The 20,142-nt window shown below is 51.8% G+C and overlaps 1 protein-coding gene across 8 annotated transcripts in view; it reads right to left on the reverse strand.

Annotated features, from left to right (window-relative positions):
* Tns1 (tensin 1) overlaps nucleotides 1-20,142 on the reverse strand; it is a 162,503-nt gene that overhangs the window by 17,431 nt on the left and 124,930 nt on the right. For 7 of the 8 annotated variants that reach the window (XM_035441023.1, XM_035441029.1, XM_035441028.1 and 4 more), the window contains 4 exons: nucleotides 15,220-15,416; nucleotides 14,380-14,455; nucleotides 10,109-10,201; nucleotides 791-989 (listed from right to left, as the gene is read on the reverse strand). In XM_035441023.1, coding sequence (XP_035296914.1) covers nucleotides 791-989; nucleotides 10,109-10,201; nucleotides 14,380-14,455; nucleotides 15,220-15,416 — 565 coding nt within the window. The remainder of the gene's footprint in view (nucleotides 1-790; nucleotides 990-10,108; nucleotides 10,202-14,379; nucleotides 14,456-15,219; nucleotides 15,417-20,142) is intronic. The other variant, XM_035441027.1, reaches the window with a different exon arrangement.

The raw sequence follows: 20,142 nt of genomic DNA on the forward strand, positions 1-20,142 counted from the left end.
CGACTACCCAGCCCTGGGATTCCCTCCCTGTCTGACTCAGGGAGGCTACGAGTAGTGTCTAGACACCAAGATGCTCTTCCCTGGTGGGTTTCATGCTCTGAGTTGTCCTTGTGCCGACATCACACACCCTAGTTCTCTGTCCCTTTGATCTACGTCTTCATCCCAAGACATCCTGTCATCCTTCTGGAAGAATCCTTCAATGTCATCCTTCAATGTCCTCTCCACCTCCCTGGCTAGAAGCACTCACCCCTGCTTTGTCCCCTAAGCACTCTGTTTCTGGTCCAGTGCAGGGCACAGGTGGCTCTTGTCTACATACAAATCACTCAGGTTGGTGGAACAAAGTGAGAAAGAGATACGACCTCCAGATACATACACCCATAGGTTGAAGCTTGTTTGTGCCACTGCTCAACTACTGCCCCTTTGAGCCTCAGTTGTCTCTTCTGAGAAGTGAGAACAGCCAAACTTAGCTCTTGGGACTGCTGCAAAAAGTGGATAACAGCCGAAAGCTCTGAGGAGAGCAGCCTTCCACACACTAGGTTACCGGCAACAGGAAGGACTGCTCACTGGTCCCTTTCGCTCAAGTGGAATGGAGCACACCCTGAGAGCCTTGCCCATCTCCCCAGCTGCCTTAGGTTGGATGCCCAGAAATACTCTCCCTGAGGCCTTGAGAAAGGACCTCCAAAGGGTAGCAATCTGGATGGGATTTTGTCCATCCATAGTCTACACAGATCCTCTGAGGCCTCGGTCTCAGCCTCAGATTCTCATCCTGTACTTCCCATTCCTGGCTTACCTGTCAGCGCTAAGGATAGGACTGCTCGTGGAAAGGGGGCTGGGGGAGACAAAGGAGCCAGCTGGAGTCCCGTTCCTCAGGGGTGTCTCATGTCCATAGGCATGGGCAGCTGGGGCACTGTGGCTCTTGGGCTCGACATCCTGAGTTCGAGGCCCTGATACTGCTGTCCTCGCCACAGACTCCACATAGCTCCGGGGCTCTGGAAGAAATAAAGGGACAAAGAATGAACACAGGTGTGATAGGAATCCACTCACCCTGCCAGGGAATACAGCACCCCCAGAGTCCAGCCTAGGAAAGAGGCAGCCTGAAAATCCTCCACAAGACCCCAGGGGTGCTTTACTGAGACTGCGGTTGGCCCATACTCCCCAGACTGAGGCAAGATTTACAGGGCACTGGCTTTTAGAAGCCTTTGCTTCTCTCAGCTCTGCCTCTGCAGACGGCCACCAGCATCTTCCCCTAAGGATTTGGATGCCTGTCCATGGCTGGCATCCCCTTTGCAGCCTTATTTCTGTCCAGCCCTACCAGGGTCCCCAGATGCCCAGGTTCCTAGAGCAATCCCAAAGCTATTGCCTGACTCTGCCCACATCTCTGGATAGCAACCAGCTTGCTCATCCAGCAACACCCAAGGCCAGCCACTGCAGACTTACCAGCCCCTTCCTGGCAAGACACCCCACCCACTTCTACACAACACACTCAGCATTCCTTAGAAGACTGAGGCAGAGAACCCTGTGCCTGGGCGGAGCCAGACATTCTGTGCCCACTACAGTACAAGCAGTGCACCAGGCCATGCACGGAGAGGGGTTTCATACACAGTAACCCCAACCTAGTCTTCAGAGTAACATTAGCAACAGAAAGGCCATTCGGCAGATGAGAAGACTGAGGCCCGAAGAGTAAAATGACCAGGCATGTTGGACCCAGGCCCCCGTGACCTCAGAGGCCGGCCCTATACTAACCAGACAAGGATCAGGGTTCTCGGTTTCTTCAGGGACACGATCATGTAGAGGAGGTGTATGTCATTGCCAACACCTAGGATCCTGTCACCATCGTTATTGCCCCAGAGGAACAAGATGTGAACACAGACCCCTAGCTACCATAACCAGAGAATTCACCTAGCCTGGGAAATGATGCCCACCTGGGACAACCAGGCCCTGCAGCCCTTGAGGGCCAGGACTACAGTGGCCTGAGTAAGAGGAAAGCCCTTCCCCAGGTTCGTCGGGACAAGCAGATGAAGGAAAGTTGAGGTAACTAAATTGAAAGTTTGCTTCCTCAACTGGAGGAAAACCTGGCTTGGGAAGGAGGGAGTTACCTGGGATGTCCAGAGACCATACTCTGCAGGAGGCCCATCAACATCCACACCCAGCCACATGGACACGCTGGGCTGGGACTCAGCGTGTGGGGAGAGACAGCAAAGCCCCCCTCAAGTTGCTCAGGTCACACTCACTTCACAGGATTCCCAGGCCAACCTAACATAGAAGGTGTGGACTCTGGCCTCCCCAGGCCACAGCACTGTGGAGGTTCAGATGCCCTGAGGTACTATGACGCAGACCTGGTCAGATTCTCTGTAAATAGCTTAGGTGGGATTGTCTTATGGTCTCTGTCGAAATCACTCAACCCAGCCGTCATAGTGACAGTGGCTGCAAACAACAGCTAAACAAACAGGGCAGCTGTTTGCAACACAATTTTCTTTAGGAAAATAGGTAGCAGGTGAGTTGTCAGCAGCCAGTGTGTGCTGGCTCTGATCTGACCTGTCCACTCAGCTCAGAGAAGGGGAACAATTTGCCCACAACACAAAACCAGCCAATGGCTGTGGGCAGCACCATGTCTCCAATCTTACAATATAGGTTCTAGCTTACCTAAGGGGGCCCATAGTCTCATGGGGACACCAACACACATGAGTCAGAGGAATGCCAGGTCCACAGGTTCACCCATAGTGGTAAAACCAGTCAAGAGTCGTGTGAGCTTAGTAAGATTTGGAGAGCAGAAGCACCCAGCCAGTATGAGGCAGAAGTGGCAACAGGTACTCAAAACAGTCTTCCAGCCAGCCGTTACTCATAGGTCATAAGATCATCCAAAGTTGGGAAGCCAGTGGCTGTCCCTCACCCTCCCTGCCACTCCCTCTGGACATCCCCCAGGCCTTTTGAGGTGCTCAGCACAGCTCCTCTTGCTTGCCCACAACACACAGCAATCCTCTCTCACCCAGAGACCCCTGCTACCCACAGGCTTCACTAGCCTGACAAAGGTTCCTGGCACCAGCCACAGTACCTGGTACAGAAGATTCTGTCTCACAAATTCATAGCCACATGACCCTCCCTTCCAACCCCATCCAGACATCACCTCGAGTAAGAAGCCAGGTCCAACACATCCCCTCTGCTATCTTTACTCCTTGAAAGTCAGGTTGAATGGAACCTGCACTGGTGGCACTCTGACTCACGTTCCTACCCTACCCGACTCCATTCTTATCCGCATCCCCAGTGGCTACATTTTACCTACTTACCCCCCTAGGTCCCTTGCTATATGACTGCAGATGGCTTTGGCCTTTGGCTGGAGTGGTTGGTCTTTATTGTCAGGGGAGAGAGGGAAGGAGGGAAGGAGGGACGGAGGGATGGGGTTATAGCCCATCCTCTATTTATCCCAGCTGTACTAGCTCCTTCTGGGTGGGTAAGGACAGCTCCCACCCCTGCTAGGGAGCCCTCAAGGCCTCACACCCTCTCTTGTTTGCCCAGACTTTTCAATCAATCACTTCAGTCGCCCCACTGGAATGAACCATGCAGTCTGCCAGGCAGACCTCAGCCCACACATTAGGTAAGCACCACGCTCTATGCTAAGTTCTCACTTTAAAAAGTCCATATTCTGCCAACAGAAAGCTAAGAGAAAGCCCACAGCCGGAACACAGCCACGCCCAATCAACCTAGGTGGTGACTCTCTGTCCCAGCTGAGTGCGGACTCCACTTCCCTGTAAACCCGGGATTAAAAACAACTCACCTGCCTAGGATGCAGGCATGTGAGAAAGGACATGTCCTTTTAGTTCTTGGCAGTTCTGGCTGGTCCACATTGGTCTTTGACCTCAACCTCCCTCCACCCTCGTACACTCCCTTCCTGGGGTGGGGGTGCGGAGTCACAACTCCTCCTCTTCTAGTCTCCTAGGGAGCAGCTGACCTACAGGCCACCAAGCTGGGGAGGGCAGGAGAAGTGGAGCCAGGGAGGGTGCTGCATGGAGAACATTCCAGAAGCCCAAACCATTCCAAGTGGCTGCTGGCAGCTGAGAGCAACAGAACACAAGGGTGACTTGACTCCTCAGCCGGGGACTACCAGCTCTTCACCACATTCTCAAGTACATCGCCTCACTGGGAAAAAAAGATCTGGCTGATGGAGAGGGGCCAGCATCGCCCACCCTAATAAGATGGAGACACGGGGGTTGGGGAAAAGGCTTCAGTGATACAGCACTTGCCTAACATGTGCAAGGTCCTGGGTTCAATCCAGACAACGATAAATACATACAAAAATGAAATACTGAAGACACGGGTGCTGCAGAAGAAAGAAGGAAGGAAACTCCTAGAGCTAGAGTTAGGAGTGGGCCACATGTAGCCCCCAAGCACCCCTCCATATCTCTGCTCAGACCTTCTGCCTCACGGTAAGATCTCTACCCTCCCCAGGCGCCTCACCCATCCTTAGACCTTCAATCCCTAACACAGGGCCTGGTGCATGGTGGGTGGTGGACAACTCTGTACTCGGTCACCTGTTGTGATGCTCCCAAACACCATCACCAAGAACTCAGAGGGATCAAAGTCCCCAGAGTCCAATGTCTTCCTTTATGCCAAATCTATCCTCGCAGAACAACTGGGAACAAAGAGAACCTGGCATGGAAAGACTTCCTAAAGTCCACCATGGCCAGTTCTCTCTCCTTCCCTGCCAGAGAAGGACTCTGTCCAGATGTTCTGGTGTCCCTTGTACTATGTGTACCCACCAGAATGGGCAGTCCCCACATGCCGAAACACAAACTCTCAACTCTGCCCCTGGTCCCTGTGAAGCTGCTAAGTCATCTAACCCCATCCCGGTTGATAAAATGGAGTCGATACCACCTTCCTCTCAGCTGTTATGAATAGTAAAAACTAACGTGGCCTGGCTCTTGTGTGTTTAACCTTACTCCAGACCACATGTGCAAACACATGTGCTCTGGCTCCATACACCTCTCTTCTTGGTTTTTAAGTTTCTGGGTGGGGGGCAAACAAGCTGGGGGCTGTCGAAATAGCTTAGTGGGTGACACGCTTGCTGCTCAGGGGCGAGGACCTGAGTTTGGATCCCAGCACCCACATAACATTTGGGGGAGTGGCATGTGTCTGTAACCCCAGCACTAGGAGAGAAGGGGAATGGGGACAGGAGGATTCCTGAAGCTCACTGGCCAGTCAGCTTAGACAAAATGATGAGCTCCAGGTTTAACACGAGACCTTGTCCCCAAAAGTAAGGTGGAGAACAATAGAGGAAGCCACCCCACATTAACCTCTGACCTTCACACACACACACACACACACACACAACACACACACACACACACACACAGCGCGCGCCGCGCGCGCGCGCGCGCGCGCGCGCGCTATGACGCCCAAGCCCAGAGCCCATGTACACCATTTCCCTGGTCTCCATTACCTTCCAGGTTTCACCAGGCCAATGACACCCGTGTGCACATCTACCTCACGCTCCTTCTTTAGCCTAAGGTCTCACAAAGCTGTGCCCCCTCCCTCCCAAATGCTCCATGCATAATTCTTACTCCTATTCATGACATGATCATGAGCTTAAGATACATGTCACATCCAGCCTCTTATCCCCCCAGAGACTGGCCCGTTGCCTGCTGCGTAACAGGCCCACAGCACAGGGACTGACTGGATTCATCAATGAAGAGAAGAATGCATGGATATGTTTAGCCCAGTGGCTTCAACAGAGCAAACATCCCTCAAATTCTTCCTTCCCCAGCTGAAGAATCCTGTCACTGATCATTTTTTCCTCACAAGCCTCTCTTTATGAACTTTCCATCAAAGTGTCAGCATGAACATCAAACACAGCTTCCAAGCTTCACCAAACAATGTGGCCTGGGCTGACCCAGGAGGTGGCGCCTGGGTTAAGAAATGTTCAACTGGCACCCCAGCCTTAATGCCCTCCCCGCCTGCCCTCAAGCTGGAAGCCCGGGCCACCAAACCTGGAAACAGGGTGGGCTTAGATAGGGCCCTTTGGCTAGCAAACAGGAGGCCCAGAAATGCAGTCTGGCCGAACTGCCTCTTGGTTGTGATCTTGGGTGGGTCCCTCGCCCCCACTGTAACCCCAGACCTTAGCTATACTTCCCTGAAAGCACAGGCGTGGCTGGGTGGAGAAACCTTGCCTTCAGAATTCCTCTGCTCTGATACAAGGATGGATGAAGGGTAAGGAGACTGAAGACCATGTAAGTGGAGAGTCATTTGTGAAGCACACTTAGGAGGTCTCCCTTCAGCTCTGTCAATATTCACTCATCTGAACAGCCACCCAGAAGCAGAACACAGCTCCCGGAGCCTGGACGCCTACCTGATAACTTTCTCCCAGAGTCTGACAGCCCATGCCTGTACTGAGTTAGCCACCCCCACGCAGGGCCTGAGCCTCTCTGTGCTGACAGGCACTGAGGCTGTGGGAAGCAGTCTGGAGAAAGCATGTCCCCTGCCTGAGGTTGGCAGAGAGTAGCCTTGACCCCCAACTTCTCAGATCTGCAGCCTCCACACAGGGGCTGGAGAGATGGCTCAGCACTCTAGAACACTTGTTGCTCTTGCAGAGGACCCGAGTTCAATTCCCACCACACACATGGTATCTCATAACCACCAGTCACCCCAGGGGATCCCACACCCTCTCCTGACCTCCACAAGCTCCAGACACACAAGTGCATCCACACTGGCAAAATATTCATAAGCATGACATAAATCTAAAACTTAAAATAATTATTAAAAACATAAAGAAATCAGTGAAGCTTCTGGGAAGCCACGACCACCACACCTGAAACGAAAAGTCAGTAGGGCCATACCCATGCTGGGGCAGAAACCAAGCCATTTGGTGCAGAGGGAAGTGGGCCTAAGAAAACCAAACTAAGCACCTATAGAGATAGCCACACAGAACCACGGGCCTAAGGTAGGAACATAGCATAGCTGGAGGGGACCCTGGGACTCACCTGTCTAACATATCCTGAGGAGATGAGGACATCCATGCCCAGGGACACATGGGAGCCGCCCAGGCCAGCATCCCTTAGTCCATGACCACTATGAGTCGTTGGGCTTCCGCCCTCCTGAGCTAACCTTCTTCTACCAGAATATAGCCCTGCTTCATGTCCAGGCACAATGCCAGGCTTCCTCCAAAGCAAGGGTTAGGCTGGCCTCAAAGCTGAGATCAACTGTGAACTCCTTGAAAGTATTTCTCAAGGAGCCAGTGAGATGGACCAGTGGGTAAAGGTGCTTTCCACCAAGCCTGACAAGCCGAGTCCCTAAATCCAGGCCCTCACTCAGGCATGGTAGAAGGAGAAAATGTATTCCCCTGACCTCCACACATACCATGACACCCATGTACCAATGTGCAGGCATGCACGAGAACACACACACACACACACACACACACACACACACACACACACCAATGCAATAAACTTTTATAAGTAAAGTTATCTTTTGAGAAGGAAAGCAAGTGCCTCTCAGAATTGAGCATGGGTGTCCTGAGGCACATTTGTGGGAATGAGCCCATAACCAGCCTGCAATGCCACAGGTGCCTGGCTTACACAAAGATACACTTCCTGCCATTATGCTGACGGGAAATAAGTCATGGTTCTGGGGCTGTGGCTCTAAACGAGTGACACTGTCCCATTAGGGTCGAACCTGCAAATCCCCTCACAGACTCATGTTTGAACACTCAGTCCCCAGCAGCTGGCACTACTTTGGGAGGCTGTGGAACCAATAGGATGTGACCTTTGTAGAGAATGGCCACCCCTGATTCCTGCCTCTTGCTCTGCTTCATAGTCTTCAATGAAGTGAACAGCCTTCATCACACACTCCCACTGTCATCAACAAGCTGCCCCATCATGACATTCCCGTCATAAGGGACTGAAATCTCCTCGTCCATGAACCTAAATAAGCCATGCCTCCAAGTGCTGTCTGTCAAGTCCCCGTGTCAGATCACTGTCACAGAGATACAAAAAAAGCCAGCCCACAGCAAAAGCTGACACTGAGCCGGATGTAGTGACACATGTCTTTGATCCCAGCACTTGAGAGGCAGATGCAGGAGGATCTCTGTGAGTTCCAGGCCAGTCTGGTCTATGGAGCAAGTTCTAGGACAGGCTCCAAAGCTACACCGAAACACACTGTCTCAAAAATCAATACAAAATAACAAAAGCAGACACTGGTTCTATTGAAGGCACCATTGTGCCTTCAACACCCAGCAAAAGGAAGCCAGTTATACACCTTCAGTGTACAGGGCAGCCTCTAGAAGGACCTGCACAGACTTAAATGCCTGAGTGGCCAAGCAAGAGAAGTCCTGCTCTCTCTGCCCCTCCCCGTCTGCCTCTGTGTACACTGCACACCAGCCAGGTGGTGCATGTGCCCCTGGGAGAGGAAGTGGCACAAGGGGTATTTTTGTCAACAAGGTGGCACCATGCTGGCGCCTGGATACTAGCTGTGCCTGAACTGGTGCCCAGTGGCAACAAGTTTCCCAGACAGCATTCAGGCAGTGCCCAGAGTGGCATCTCATTGTCAGAGGGTGGGGACAGGAAGGCTATATGCCTAGTCACTTGAGAGCAGGTGAGGAAACAGATCTAGCCCCAGCCAGCCTTGTCAAGCTCCATGTGAAAAGCCATCCCCAGACCCACAGAGCAGAGCCACACACAGCAAAGTGCACTCACCTTCTGGAGGCTTAGTCACCTCCTCCCCCTCATCTTCTTCTGAGGGAAGAGAAGAGAGACAAGAGGAGGACAGGCAGGAAGGGAGAGCAGACGATAAAGATGAGAGGAAGATCCCAAAGAAGAAAGAGAAATAGAGAGAGAGAAGTTATCAGGATTACATCGAGAGAAAGAATTTGCTGAAGACCAGGAGGCTGGAGGCTGAGATGCTGCTCTACCCAGGACCCCAGAGTCCAGGGCCATGGTGAAGCACTCAGGATCCAGGTCCCTCCCAGCCTCCTCAACCAGGGCTTGCGTAGATTAAGCATCAGGTAGTGGCATGCTGGCTAGCCAGAGAAGGCCCCTGGCCCTTCATCTCTGTGACGGCTGGGTGTGTCTGCCCATGCTCACGCATCCTAAGTGAAGGCTGTGTCTCAGTGTCTGCATTGTTCACAAATGCACATTACCACCCTCTTACCTGGCTGGATCAGTCTTCTGGGGACTAAGGAAAAAAGGAAAAGTTGACCCCCAAGAGCTTCAACTCAGCTTTAAAACTAGAGTCACTTTCTAGCTCAGCAGACTCCAAATTGCCATTAAAAGTCCCAGGACCTGTCTCCCTCCTCCACAGAAAGAAACTGGGGGATGGCAGGAAATAGGGGGGGTGGGTGGGTCTGGTAACCATCCACATCAGACAGTGACTTGCTCCCAAACATAGTCATCTACCCTATAGCCCCATAAGTACAGGTGATCTTGGCATGGTTGGGGCAGCCCAAAATGTCCCCCAGAGCCAAGTTCCTACTCTTAGCAGCAGAGCCAAAGGCTGCTGACACTGGGCATGTGAACACAGGGATGAGCAGTGCTTCTGGGTAGTAGGCACCTTTATGGGCAGAGAAGCCCAAGTTGATGGTGAAATAGATGGGAGAAGGCAGACAGCATAGCTGCTTCTCAGGCAAAACATTGTAGGGGAAAACATAACCCAAATACCTAAGCTCTAGCTTCTGATGTCACCAGGATGTTCAGCACAGGAGCCACTGGGTTGTTGTAAGGTGAGGGGCTGTCACCAAGCAGCAGACATGGTTCTCTACTAAATACCTATGTGTGTATACACACACACACACACACACACACACACACACACACACACACACGTGTGGGGACACAGCCAGGGAGTTAGGCTTCTAGCAAGGCCGACCAACTCCAACGAAACTGGAAGCAGGTCTCAAAACCCGAAGGCCCAGAAAGTAATGGCAGGCAGGAAGAACACCCCAATGCCTGCAGAGCAACCCCCACAATCATTACTTCAGTGTGGAACACAGTCATGGCCTCCTCATTTCCAGGAAGGTCCCCCAAAATCTTTGCTCTGAGTCCTCTAGTCAGAACACCTGCTCAGGCTACTAGGTTCTCCTGGCCTTCCGTGCTATTTCCCTCCCTCCCTTCCAATCACTCACCACCTGTGGGGTGCAGTAGAATGTCCGCTGGGTTGTGGGGTTTCAGACCCAGAGCAGACAGGGGTGTCTTGGCCAGACCTGGAGGAGAGCGCACTGTGTGGGAAGAAGATGGAGACACAGGAAGTGAGGATACACCATGGTAAGGGTGTGTACTGCTGAGGTCGGGGCAACCAAGAATGGGTCCTGAAGCCCCTTCCTTCCCTCAGCTGAGCTGGCTCTCCTGCCCTTCCCTGCCTTTATGCTGCTTCACATTTCAGCTTGAAAGGGAGACAGTTGGGATTGACACCCCTGTCCTGACCCTTCCCCGCCCCTGAGAGAAGGAAGGCTATGGCTCCTCTCCACAGCTACAGTCCTTTTACCTTATGAAGGCTTGAATTAGCCACAGAAGGCTTCTTCAGTTTCTTTGCCTTCCTATAGAATATTATCTTCCCACTTTCTCCTTCCCCAGCATCCCCTACTACACACATACGGACACAGAGACAGACACACACAGAGACACACACAGACACATGGACACACAGAGACACACAGACACACACTTATTCTCTCTCCTCTCTCTCCTCTTACACACACACACACACACACACACACACACAGAGAGAGACAGACACACACACAGACACACACTTTCTCCTCTCTCTCCTCTCTCTCCTCTTACACACACACACACACACACACACACACACACACACACACACAGAGTCCTTGCAAGCCAGGCACACAAATGTAGGATGAGAAAAAATAGTCTCAAGAGGACACATCTTGAAAAGCAGGGCTGAGCATCACAGGCAGGGACCTCACCATCCCTGAGACTCAGAAGCCCCAGGCCACGTGGCCCCTTGAAAATCGCAAGAGAGGCCTTGTCAGAGTGAGGCTTGGTACAGGAGTCTTGGTACCCTGGGAGGAAAAACTAGCACGGCTTCCTGGGTGAAATGAGGCTCCTCCTGAGTGGCCCATCTGGGTCACAAGTGTCACATATCACACAAGGTCAGAAAGGGCCACCCAGCTTTTTCTCATTCGCCAAGGACTTCGAGCTGAACAACACAGGTGGTATCGTGCCCAGTCACAAGCTAGCTCAGTGGCAGCTACCATGTATCCCAGCACATCTCTGAGAAGAGGTAAAGAAATAAGGACTGAGACTCCTGTCAGGAATCCCAACAGCCAGGAGAAAACACAGCCCCTAAGGACATATCCTATTCTCCACAGCTCTCAACAAATGAGGTGTGGCCTTCATATGCCCAGGATCCAAACTGGGATCCACAGTCATTACTTTAAGTAATAAACAGCAACAACAAAGTACCATCCTTCAGTGTGAACAGCAGGCACAGCTTACCTGTGTGTGTGTGTGTGTGTGTGTGTGTGTGTGTGTGTGTGTGTGTGTACTCACACGCGCGTGCACACACACACACACACACACACACCAGGGGACATCACAGGTACAGATGAGACCTGCTTCTGTACTCTGCCTTTTCTCTGTCCCTAGGCATCCCCACGGGACAAATGTGTGTGACACACACTTCCATGGCTGAGTCAGGTAAGGCCTTTCCTTGTTCTCTCCACAACATCTCCCTGCCCCACACTGCTAACACCGTCTTTTGCTCGAAAGCACTTCTCTGTCACTTAGTAATGTTTGTTACTCAAATGCCAGTTTAAATGGCATCACCATGAAAGAATGAGCTGCTCCTGCGAGCAGGGTTTATAGGAAAAGCCCCCATCTTCGGCTAACATCCGCTGCCCAGTAGGTGCAGCTGAGGGGCAGGGGGCCAAGGAGAAAGAAACAGGAGACCAGAAATAGTAGAAGCTTTGCTTGGTTTCTCCCCTCCACCCCATCTTCACTTTCCCAGACCCAAGCAATGTGGCCCTTATACTGAGGCAAGGAGTGGGCGTCTCTGGAGACAGGCGCCCTCTCCGTCCTGAGAGAAACATTCCTTGCATTTCTCCGCCTTCCAATCTCTCTCCCTGGCCCCAGGCATTTATGAAACTTCTGACTTATATTTGTGCCCAGAGCACGCATGACCAGCCGCCAATGAGGAGAGAAACAGCAGAACCCAATTCTGGTACAATTAACATGGCTTCCATTCCCAGCAGGGGATGCCCAGCCCTCAAGACTGCTGGACACAGCAGTGAGTGGAAGGAGTTATAAAGGTTGAGGCCTAGTCACAAGAAGCCACAAAGCCAGCTCTTGAGCAGAGTGCCCTGGGTCTATACAATCACTGCTCTAAGCTCAACCTGGGCATTTACAGTTGGCTAATCTGGACCGGGCTGTGCGAGGTGTGCAGAATACACACTGCAATTCAAAATGTGAAACCCCCCCCCCCCACACACACACACACAAAATAACATTTGAGTTTGTTCAGTATTTTGTTGTTTCTTTGGTTTTGTTTTTGCTTCGCTTTTGCTTTTTTAAGAGAGGTTCTTGGTCTCAAACCTGCAATCCCCTCTGCTTCAGCCTCCTGAATGATAAAATTACAAGTGTGTACCACCATACTTGGTTCATTTTATTGATTTATTTTGCTTTTTTTTTTTTTTTTTTTTTTTTTTTGAGACAGAGTTCCCCGGTGCAGGCTTGGCAGTCCTAGAACTCATTCTATAGACCAGGATGGCCTTGAACTCACAGAGAGCCTCTCGCCTCTGCCTCCCGAGTGCTGGGATTAAAGGTGTGAGCCCCCAGCAGCAGCAACAGCAGCAACAGCTCATTTTTAAAATACCAATGTCACTAACTCAATATTTCAGATTGGAGTTATATAAAAACATTTCTAACTTTAATTTCATGGGTATCCTTTGAAAGTAAATCCTCTGTGCACATATGTAGAATGTTCACATGTGTACACATAGGTGGTATGTTGACGTGTGTGCTTGCAGCATGCACATGTAGAGGCCAGAGGCTGGCATCTATGTCTTGCTTTATCTCTTTCCACCCTACTTTTTGAGATTGGGTCTGTGGATTCTGAGAGGCCAGCAGCCAGCTCCAGGGGATCCTCTTGTCCCTGTACCCTAGAGTTGAGACTACAGGTGCTCCTAGCTTTTTGTGTGAAGGTGCTAAGGACCAAAACTCAGGCTTTCATGATTGTATAGCAAGCACTTGGCCCACTAAGTCATCTCCCTAGCACTCTTATAATATTTTTTATATTATATAATGTCTCCATAAAATATTGATACTGAAATACTGTCTACCCTATTGAAATGCCAATTTTTCAGATCAGTAAAAAGTTACTACAATTGATTTCACTAGTGTTCTGACACAGGGAATTTTAAATCACAAGTCTGTGTGTGTGTGTGTGTGTGTGTGTATTCATACACATGTGCTCATACCACACACTCCACTGGGCATCAGAAGCCATGCCTCCCAGGACCACCACTGTCACAGCTTCAACTACCCATATGCCTGGGATAGTAGCCCACACATGCATACAGGCAGGCCACATTCCGTCCCTGTACAGGTCAGTCATACCCCAGAGAATGTACAGCTAAGCTCAGTCACCTCTTCCTGCTGGTGTTCTCTCCCCCCCCCTCTAATGGGCAGCTCAGGCCAGTCCCAGTCTACCTAAGCACTGAGCATCGCCCTCCTCTACTTTATCTGCAACACAGGCCTCTCATGGGGACCCTGGGTTCCTTACCACCTGGTATAACCCTATCACTTCCCCTTCAACAATCTCCCCCAATTCCTCTCAAGGCAATTTCCCCTACAGAAAGGAACACTGACCACCCTGGGGCTCATTCTGCTCTTCTGTCTGTCTGTCTGTACTTCAGGGACTGGCCTTTCCAGTGAATACACTGGGGGTGTAAACTTAAAACCCTTCCTGGAGACTGAGGACAGCATGAGAGAGGATATACCCTCCCAAGTTCTTTGTTAGTAGAAGTGACACTGGGTGCCTGAAATGAAGATGCCTGGATACGGATAGGCAAGGCATCAGAAACAAAAGCAAGGATAAGTCACAATTGTCATTTTGGAGAGGATTTCTCAATAGTGTTACATGGGAACACACACACACACACACACACACACACACACACACACACACACACACAAAACTCCATAAGAGAGCCAGAACCTACAGTCAAACAATATGGATGCTAAGTCTGAGATGGTCTCATATTTAAGTTGAGAGTAGCCTGGGGTAGCCGTGGAGTGAAAAGCAATGCCAGCCCTTCCCACCTCCCCTGACTCTCTCCCCACCCACCCCACACCTGCGACAATCACACAGACTACTGAGGAAACGTTGAAGAGGATACAAGGTGGGGAAGGAGACAGGTTTAGTAGGTGCTCTTACCCCCACTGGGTGTTGGGCTGCTTGGGGAGGTCCCCTCCATCTCCTCAAAGGCCTCCTTGTAGCTATGCAGATGGGGCTGCAGGAGAACAGAAGGGTGGAGAGAAGGAAGCCCTGAGGAGAGGCTCCTCCTCAGGTGATCCTGGGCATGAGGGTAGCAAACTTGGCAGCTCACACATTCCCTGTCCAGCTTGAGTCTCCACCTCACCCAGGGAAATCCCAATGCTGGCCACTCACTGCCTCAACCACTCCTTATTGGTGGTGGAGTATGGGGAGTGGCTGTTTGCAAGGCCACACTAAAGCTCAGGCTGAACTATGTCAGAACAGGGTCACAGAGAACTGCTATACTCGAGCCTCTGAGGGGGTACTTGGAAATGTGGGAAATGAGGGTTTTCAACAAACTCCCTGGCAGTTCTTCTGCACATGGAAGTTCAAGAGCCACCACCTCTGACTACTGAAATGTCTCAGCAATGGAATCATTTGGGCACAAAAATGAAACATCCTAAGAGCCTTATTTTTCAAAAGCTCAAAACGATGCTTTCCATTCTATCTGCCCCACTTTGGACTGTAAATCTTGAGATCACTATGCCACGTGATCTTATGCCTCCCTAAAGAATTTTCTTTGGGGATCAAGAAGGGAACTTCAGTCTCAGTGTTAAAGCAAGCTGGGGTACAAATGTTGTTGAAGAGAGGAGACCTGGGGTGAGGATGCGGAAAGGGAGAAATCACTGCATTTACTGGTGAAGCAACAGCAGTTGACCTTTGAGCTCCTGGAGATGCACCACGGACTCTGCCTCCTGCTGTGGCCCCAGGACTAATCAACTCAAGGACTCATCAACTCACCTCTTTGGGTCGCCCTCCAGGATTGAGGGCAATGGTAAGAGCCAGCTCAGGGGAGACGCACTGGACTGGGGAGCGGACCCCAGGACTACGGGGAGACGTGGCCTCTGGAGACTGGTTCTCATACTGTCCATCACTGGCTGCCCGTCTCCGGAGCGGGGCTGGGGGCTCTGCAGGCTGCCTCTCCCTAGCCTGTACCCCTGGGAGGAAGGGCAGGGTATGGAGAGTAATGAGCAGACTAAAGAATGATGCAATCCCACCTAACAACACCCCCTCACACAAAGGCAACACTTCAGCTGGGGGGCTAAGCTGGAGTGAACCACATGCCCTCTGCCCCTCACCATGCCTTCCTGCCCCCAACTCAGCTCAAACCCTAAATTGTCCCCAGTATGGTGGGGTGGACGGCAGAGGCTGCTTAGCCTGCCCTCTGCCTTCAAGAGGAGTTTCTACACTGCATAGGATTTGGACTCAGAGCACAAAGGATTGATACAAGAAACAGATGTCGGCGGCTTCCAGCTCCCAGAGGCAAAAGGCCAGAGCTTCCAGAGGAGGGGAGGGAGGGTCTCCAAGGCAACTGCATCAACCAACAAGCAACATGGAGCCTTTGGGAAGGACTTTTGGAAAGAGCTAAATTGTATCATCTATGCACATGGTGCTCCCAGTGGGAAACAAAGGAATGACCAAGTCACACCCTGAAGTCTCCAGCCACACTGGCTTCTGCGGTGGTTCTCATCTCAGGGCTTTCATCTACTGCACCCCTGAAACCTCTACCCAACTTCCCTACAGCAGCCCCTCGGCAGCCGACTTCCTCTCATCAACCTACGGTGGCTGCAGCCATGGTGGAGGTCAGGCTCCCACCATCCCCTACCCTGGCAAAGGGCAAGCAAATGAGAGCAAAGGGCCTGTCCCCACTTCCTGTTTAACCCACAACAAGGGCTGCCCATGTCAGCCTCACCCTGCCTCCTCCCCATCGTCTCTCCTCACAGCTGGGCCACGGCAAGGAATCTATTATTTCACTGTGCCGGCTTCCAGAATCCTAGAATACTGACTTCCCAGGTCCAGGAGCCAAGGCCCAACCCTGAGAGTTGCCTCCTAGGCCTAATTATTTTAAATTCTCATCTCTGCCTCATCAACACCAGAACTAAGGGGCTTAGGTCACATGAGCCTGGGACATGAACACACATCTGGGACCCCCTTCACAAGTGGGAGTGTGTACATATACACATGCATGTATAAACACACACGTGCAATGCTGGTCTTTAGGAACACAGCCGGGACAGCCTGCTAGGACTCACCCTTATGTAGCCCAAATCTCCTCATCCTCTATAGTGGGACTTGCACAGCTCAGGTGGTCCCCAACCCTTAGTTTGCCACAGCCACAAATGGTTGCCATGGCCTGCACTGCTCAGGAAACCTTCCTGCTTAATATGAACAGCAAAGTGCTGGCTGGGGCAGAGCCACTTCGCTCACACAGAGTTACTGTGGTCCATACGCATGTGTTCTGTGATAGAGGCTCCGGGGGCCTGTCAGGGGATAGCAAGACCGGCTGCCAATGGTACAAGTTAGATGCTGAAGGTAGAAGGCACACCAGAAGTCTCCACACTGTGCTGTTACTCAGAAGCAGTCCTGCCTACCTACACAGTGGAGACCAAAACAGAGGGCATCCTGCTGGTCCCAAATGGCTCTGCTCAAAGCAAACAAGCCTCTAACCTCAGAAGGCCCTGATTTCCAGGAGAGAAAAAAAGAGGGTGTGTCAGTCCAGAGCAGGGGCTTCTGGGAGAATCTACAGGGAGTAAAGAAAGGAGGCGGCTCTGGACATCTGGAGCCACATCAGATTCTGTCAGCAACTCTAGGCAGCCTCTGGCCTCAGCCCCCCTCTTCTCTTTCCTCCAACCAGTCCCTGCTCAACTCAGGCCTCTGGGAAGTGTGAGACAGTGTTTCTGGGCTCATTCCTGGCAGAAACATTAGAGGGAAGCACACACCAGCCACTGTTTTTCTAATAATGTTGTGACAAAGGAGCGACTTTACAAAAGTTCTGGGGGTATGGAGTTGAGTTCAGCTCCCAGGTGAAAAGAAACACATAAGAGCTGCCTTTGGGTGCAGGGGCACCCTCACACTGCCACCACCACCACCACCACCACCACCACCACCACCACCAGTCTCTGGCAATCTCTTTTTGGCTTTTTCAAGAGTAGCCACTTCCTTGCTTGAGGGCCCTGTATTGGCTTTTGAAAAGGTCTGTTTCCACTGGAGTCACACTCTAGGAGGGGCAGAGAACATTCTCACCCATCCTTTCCTGGCGCTGCCTCCAGGCCTAGGGCCATAGGACAGTAGTGAGGGCTGAGGCTGTTCTGCATGTATGGTGGGCCATTAGTAGAGGACACAGACCTGCCCAAAGTAGACAGGTACTTGAGAGCAAGTGTAACTGAGTCATTCCTCTCCCTTCCCTGTCACTGGCAGGATGGCTCATGGGAGCATGCTCTGGCCAGAGACAGCGGGGTGGACCAAATGATCTCCAAAGAGCAAGGAAACTGCAGGACAAAGTTTCCCCTCACAGAAGAGGAAAGACCCCCACATTCCACTCCCACAGGGCTGACCATTCCCAGAGAGTGGTCCATGGCACCAACAGCCAGTCAGGACACTCAGTCTTGGAACACAGTGTCTCACTGTTGTCCCCCTTGGCAAGCCCATAGCTAACCCAGAGTGCCTGGAGAGCTGTGGTCCCTCTCTTTAGTCTCTTTCTATGAGAAGGAGCCTGACACAGTAGAGGGGAGAAAAGAGAGCTTCATTGTTCTTCAGCCAAGTGGTGACTCTGGACACCAGCTGATAGCCAGGGCCAGAGAGAGAGACGAGACAGAGAGTAGAGAGAGAGAGAGAGAGAGAGAGAGAGAGAGAGAGAGAGAGAGAGAGAATGCAAAGCCCTCTTACATGCCCAAAACATTAAAAATGGGTCTGCTTCCTGAGCATACCTCCACTGAGGATTCCCTCAGTCTCCTAACCTATCTTTCTATCTTTCTCCCCAAGCCTTTGTTTCCTACAGGCACACAGGCAGAAGAGTGTGCGCACTCTCCTCTCTCTCTCTCTCTCTCTCTCTCTCTCTCTCTCTCTCTCTCTCTCTCTCTCTCTCTCACACACACACACACACACACACACACACACACACAGAGTATCTGGTTGGTCCCTAACTTTCCTTACAGCAGGCTTTAGGGCCAATGAAAGCTGAGTAGGAAAAGAGAAGCCATCAATGGCTCTGGAAGGTTCTCCCCAGCAGGCTGCTCAGTACTGAGAAGAGGGATGCTGCGATGGGAAGAAAGTAGCCTTTCAGCTCATAATGCCCACCCTCAGTCCTGTTGTCAGCCTCTAAGGGCTATTTCACCTGGGGCTGGCTGGCACCTATTATCTTCCCCACTGCCTTATGGAGACAGGTGGTCACCACAGCCTGAGAGCTGCCACATACACCTACCTAGGAGCAGTGTTGAGTCAGCCTCTGCCCTCACTTCTCCCAGGACAATGCTGTACCTAGGGGAACAGTTCTTGTCCAAAGTACACTATGGGTCTAGACCTAATCCCATGCATGTGCATATACACCTGTATATGTATAGAGAGACCTATATATAAATACACACATACACACATACACACATACACACATACACACATACACATACACACACACACACACACACACACTTTGGCAAAGCACTGCCACCCTTTCAGAGTCATATGAATAAATACCCAGAGTCACACAGTGACACCACAGGCATAGACACCAGACCTTTCCCATGGACCCAGATACTGGTCACCCCCACCCCCACAGACCCAACTCTTCTTTCCAGCCTTCCGATTTCCAAAAGACTGGATTCCTCAGCTCCAGGTGGTAGGACTGGGTGTCCGGCTGCATGCCCAGGGCTCCAGAAGTAAGGGGATCCAGGATGGAAGCCACCTGCTGGGCCAGGGTACTAGAAAGCCACACGCGATCACACTAGCAGCTCTAGGGCAAGCCATGCCAGCTCCCCTTGGGACAGGTCCACCGTCTCATACATAACCTGAACAGATCCTGGGCCCAGCTTAGTACTACATTCCCCACTGCTGGGCCAAGAAAAAGGCAGAGGGGGAAGAAAGGAGAGGGAAGGGACAGCTCCAGCTGTCCCTGACAGGGCCAGCTCCTGAATATCAGTGGACAGGAACAGAAGGGTCCATGGGGCAACAGACACTGCACGCTGTCAGGAGTGGAGGATCCCTTGCCTGGAGCTGCTTAAGGCTGTGGCACTGGAGAAGCCTGGGTACATGGCCTCCTCCCTGATTCTGGTCTTCAGGCAGGAATAAGCAAACAAAGGATGAGAGCCTAGCAGCCTGCATGTCCCAGAGGCTGGGGACACCAGCTGACATAGTCCTAGAATAAACTAACAGGTTGTTGATGTAGGGCCAGCACATTTGCAGTGTGTTGCAGCACCATGCCACATATGCAAGGCAGGGCTTTCAGACTGGGAACGTGGGTTCTGAGCAGTGGAGGCACTAGATGGGCACAGGCCACGGATCCTAGCATCAGAGGGGTATTGTGCAGCAGGGACTGCCACCTCTTCCTGTCTGACATGTGGTGGGTCCCAGAGAAAACACAACCTGGCTCCTCCAAGTCTTGGCCCTGAAACCCAAACCATCCCAACTGGGGTGGCTGAGGATAAGCGACTGGGACCCTCATTGGCACCTCACTGGAAAGACCAACATCTCCACAGGGCACTCTGAAAGTTCCCATAATTACTTGGGACCCTGTGCCCAGTGGGCAAGGCCAAGCTAAAAGCATCAGGCCTTCAGCCAAGCAGAAGGGAGGGAGAGTCTAGGAGAAGGGGGAGGGAATGGGAGCTAAGAAAGGAGAGAGAGGAGGACGAGAAAGGGAGGGAACGCAGAAGCCACCTCATAGGAGAGGAG

This window comes from Cricetulus griseus, chromosome 2 (assembly GCF_003668045.3).
Source record: "Cricetulus griseus strain 17A/GY chromosome 2, alternate assembly CriGri-PICRH-1.0, whole genome shotgun sequence".
Lineage (NCBI taxonomy): Eukaryota > Metazoa > Chordata > Mammalia > Rodentia > Cricetidae > Cricetulus > Cricetulus griseus.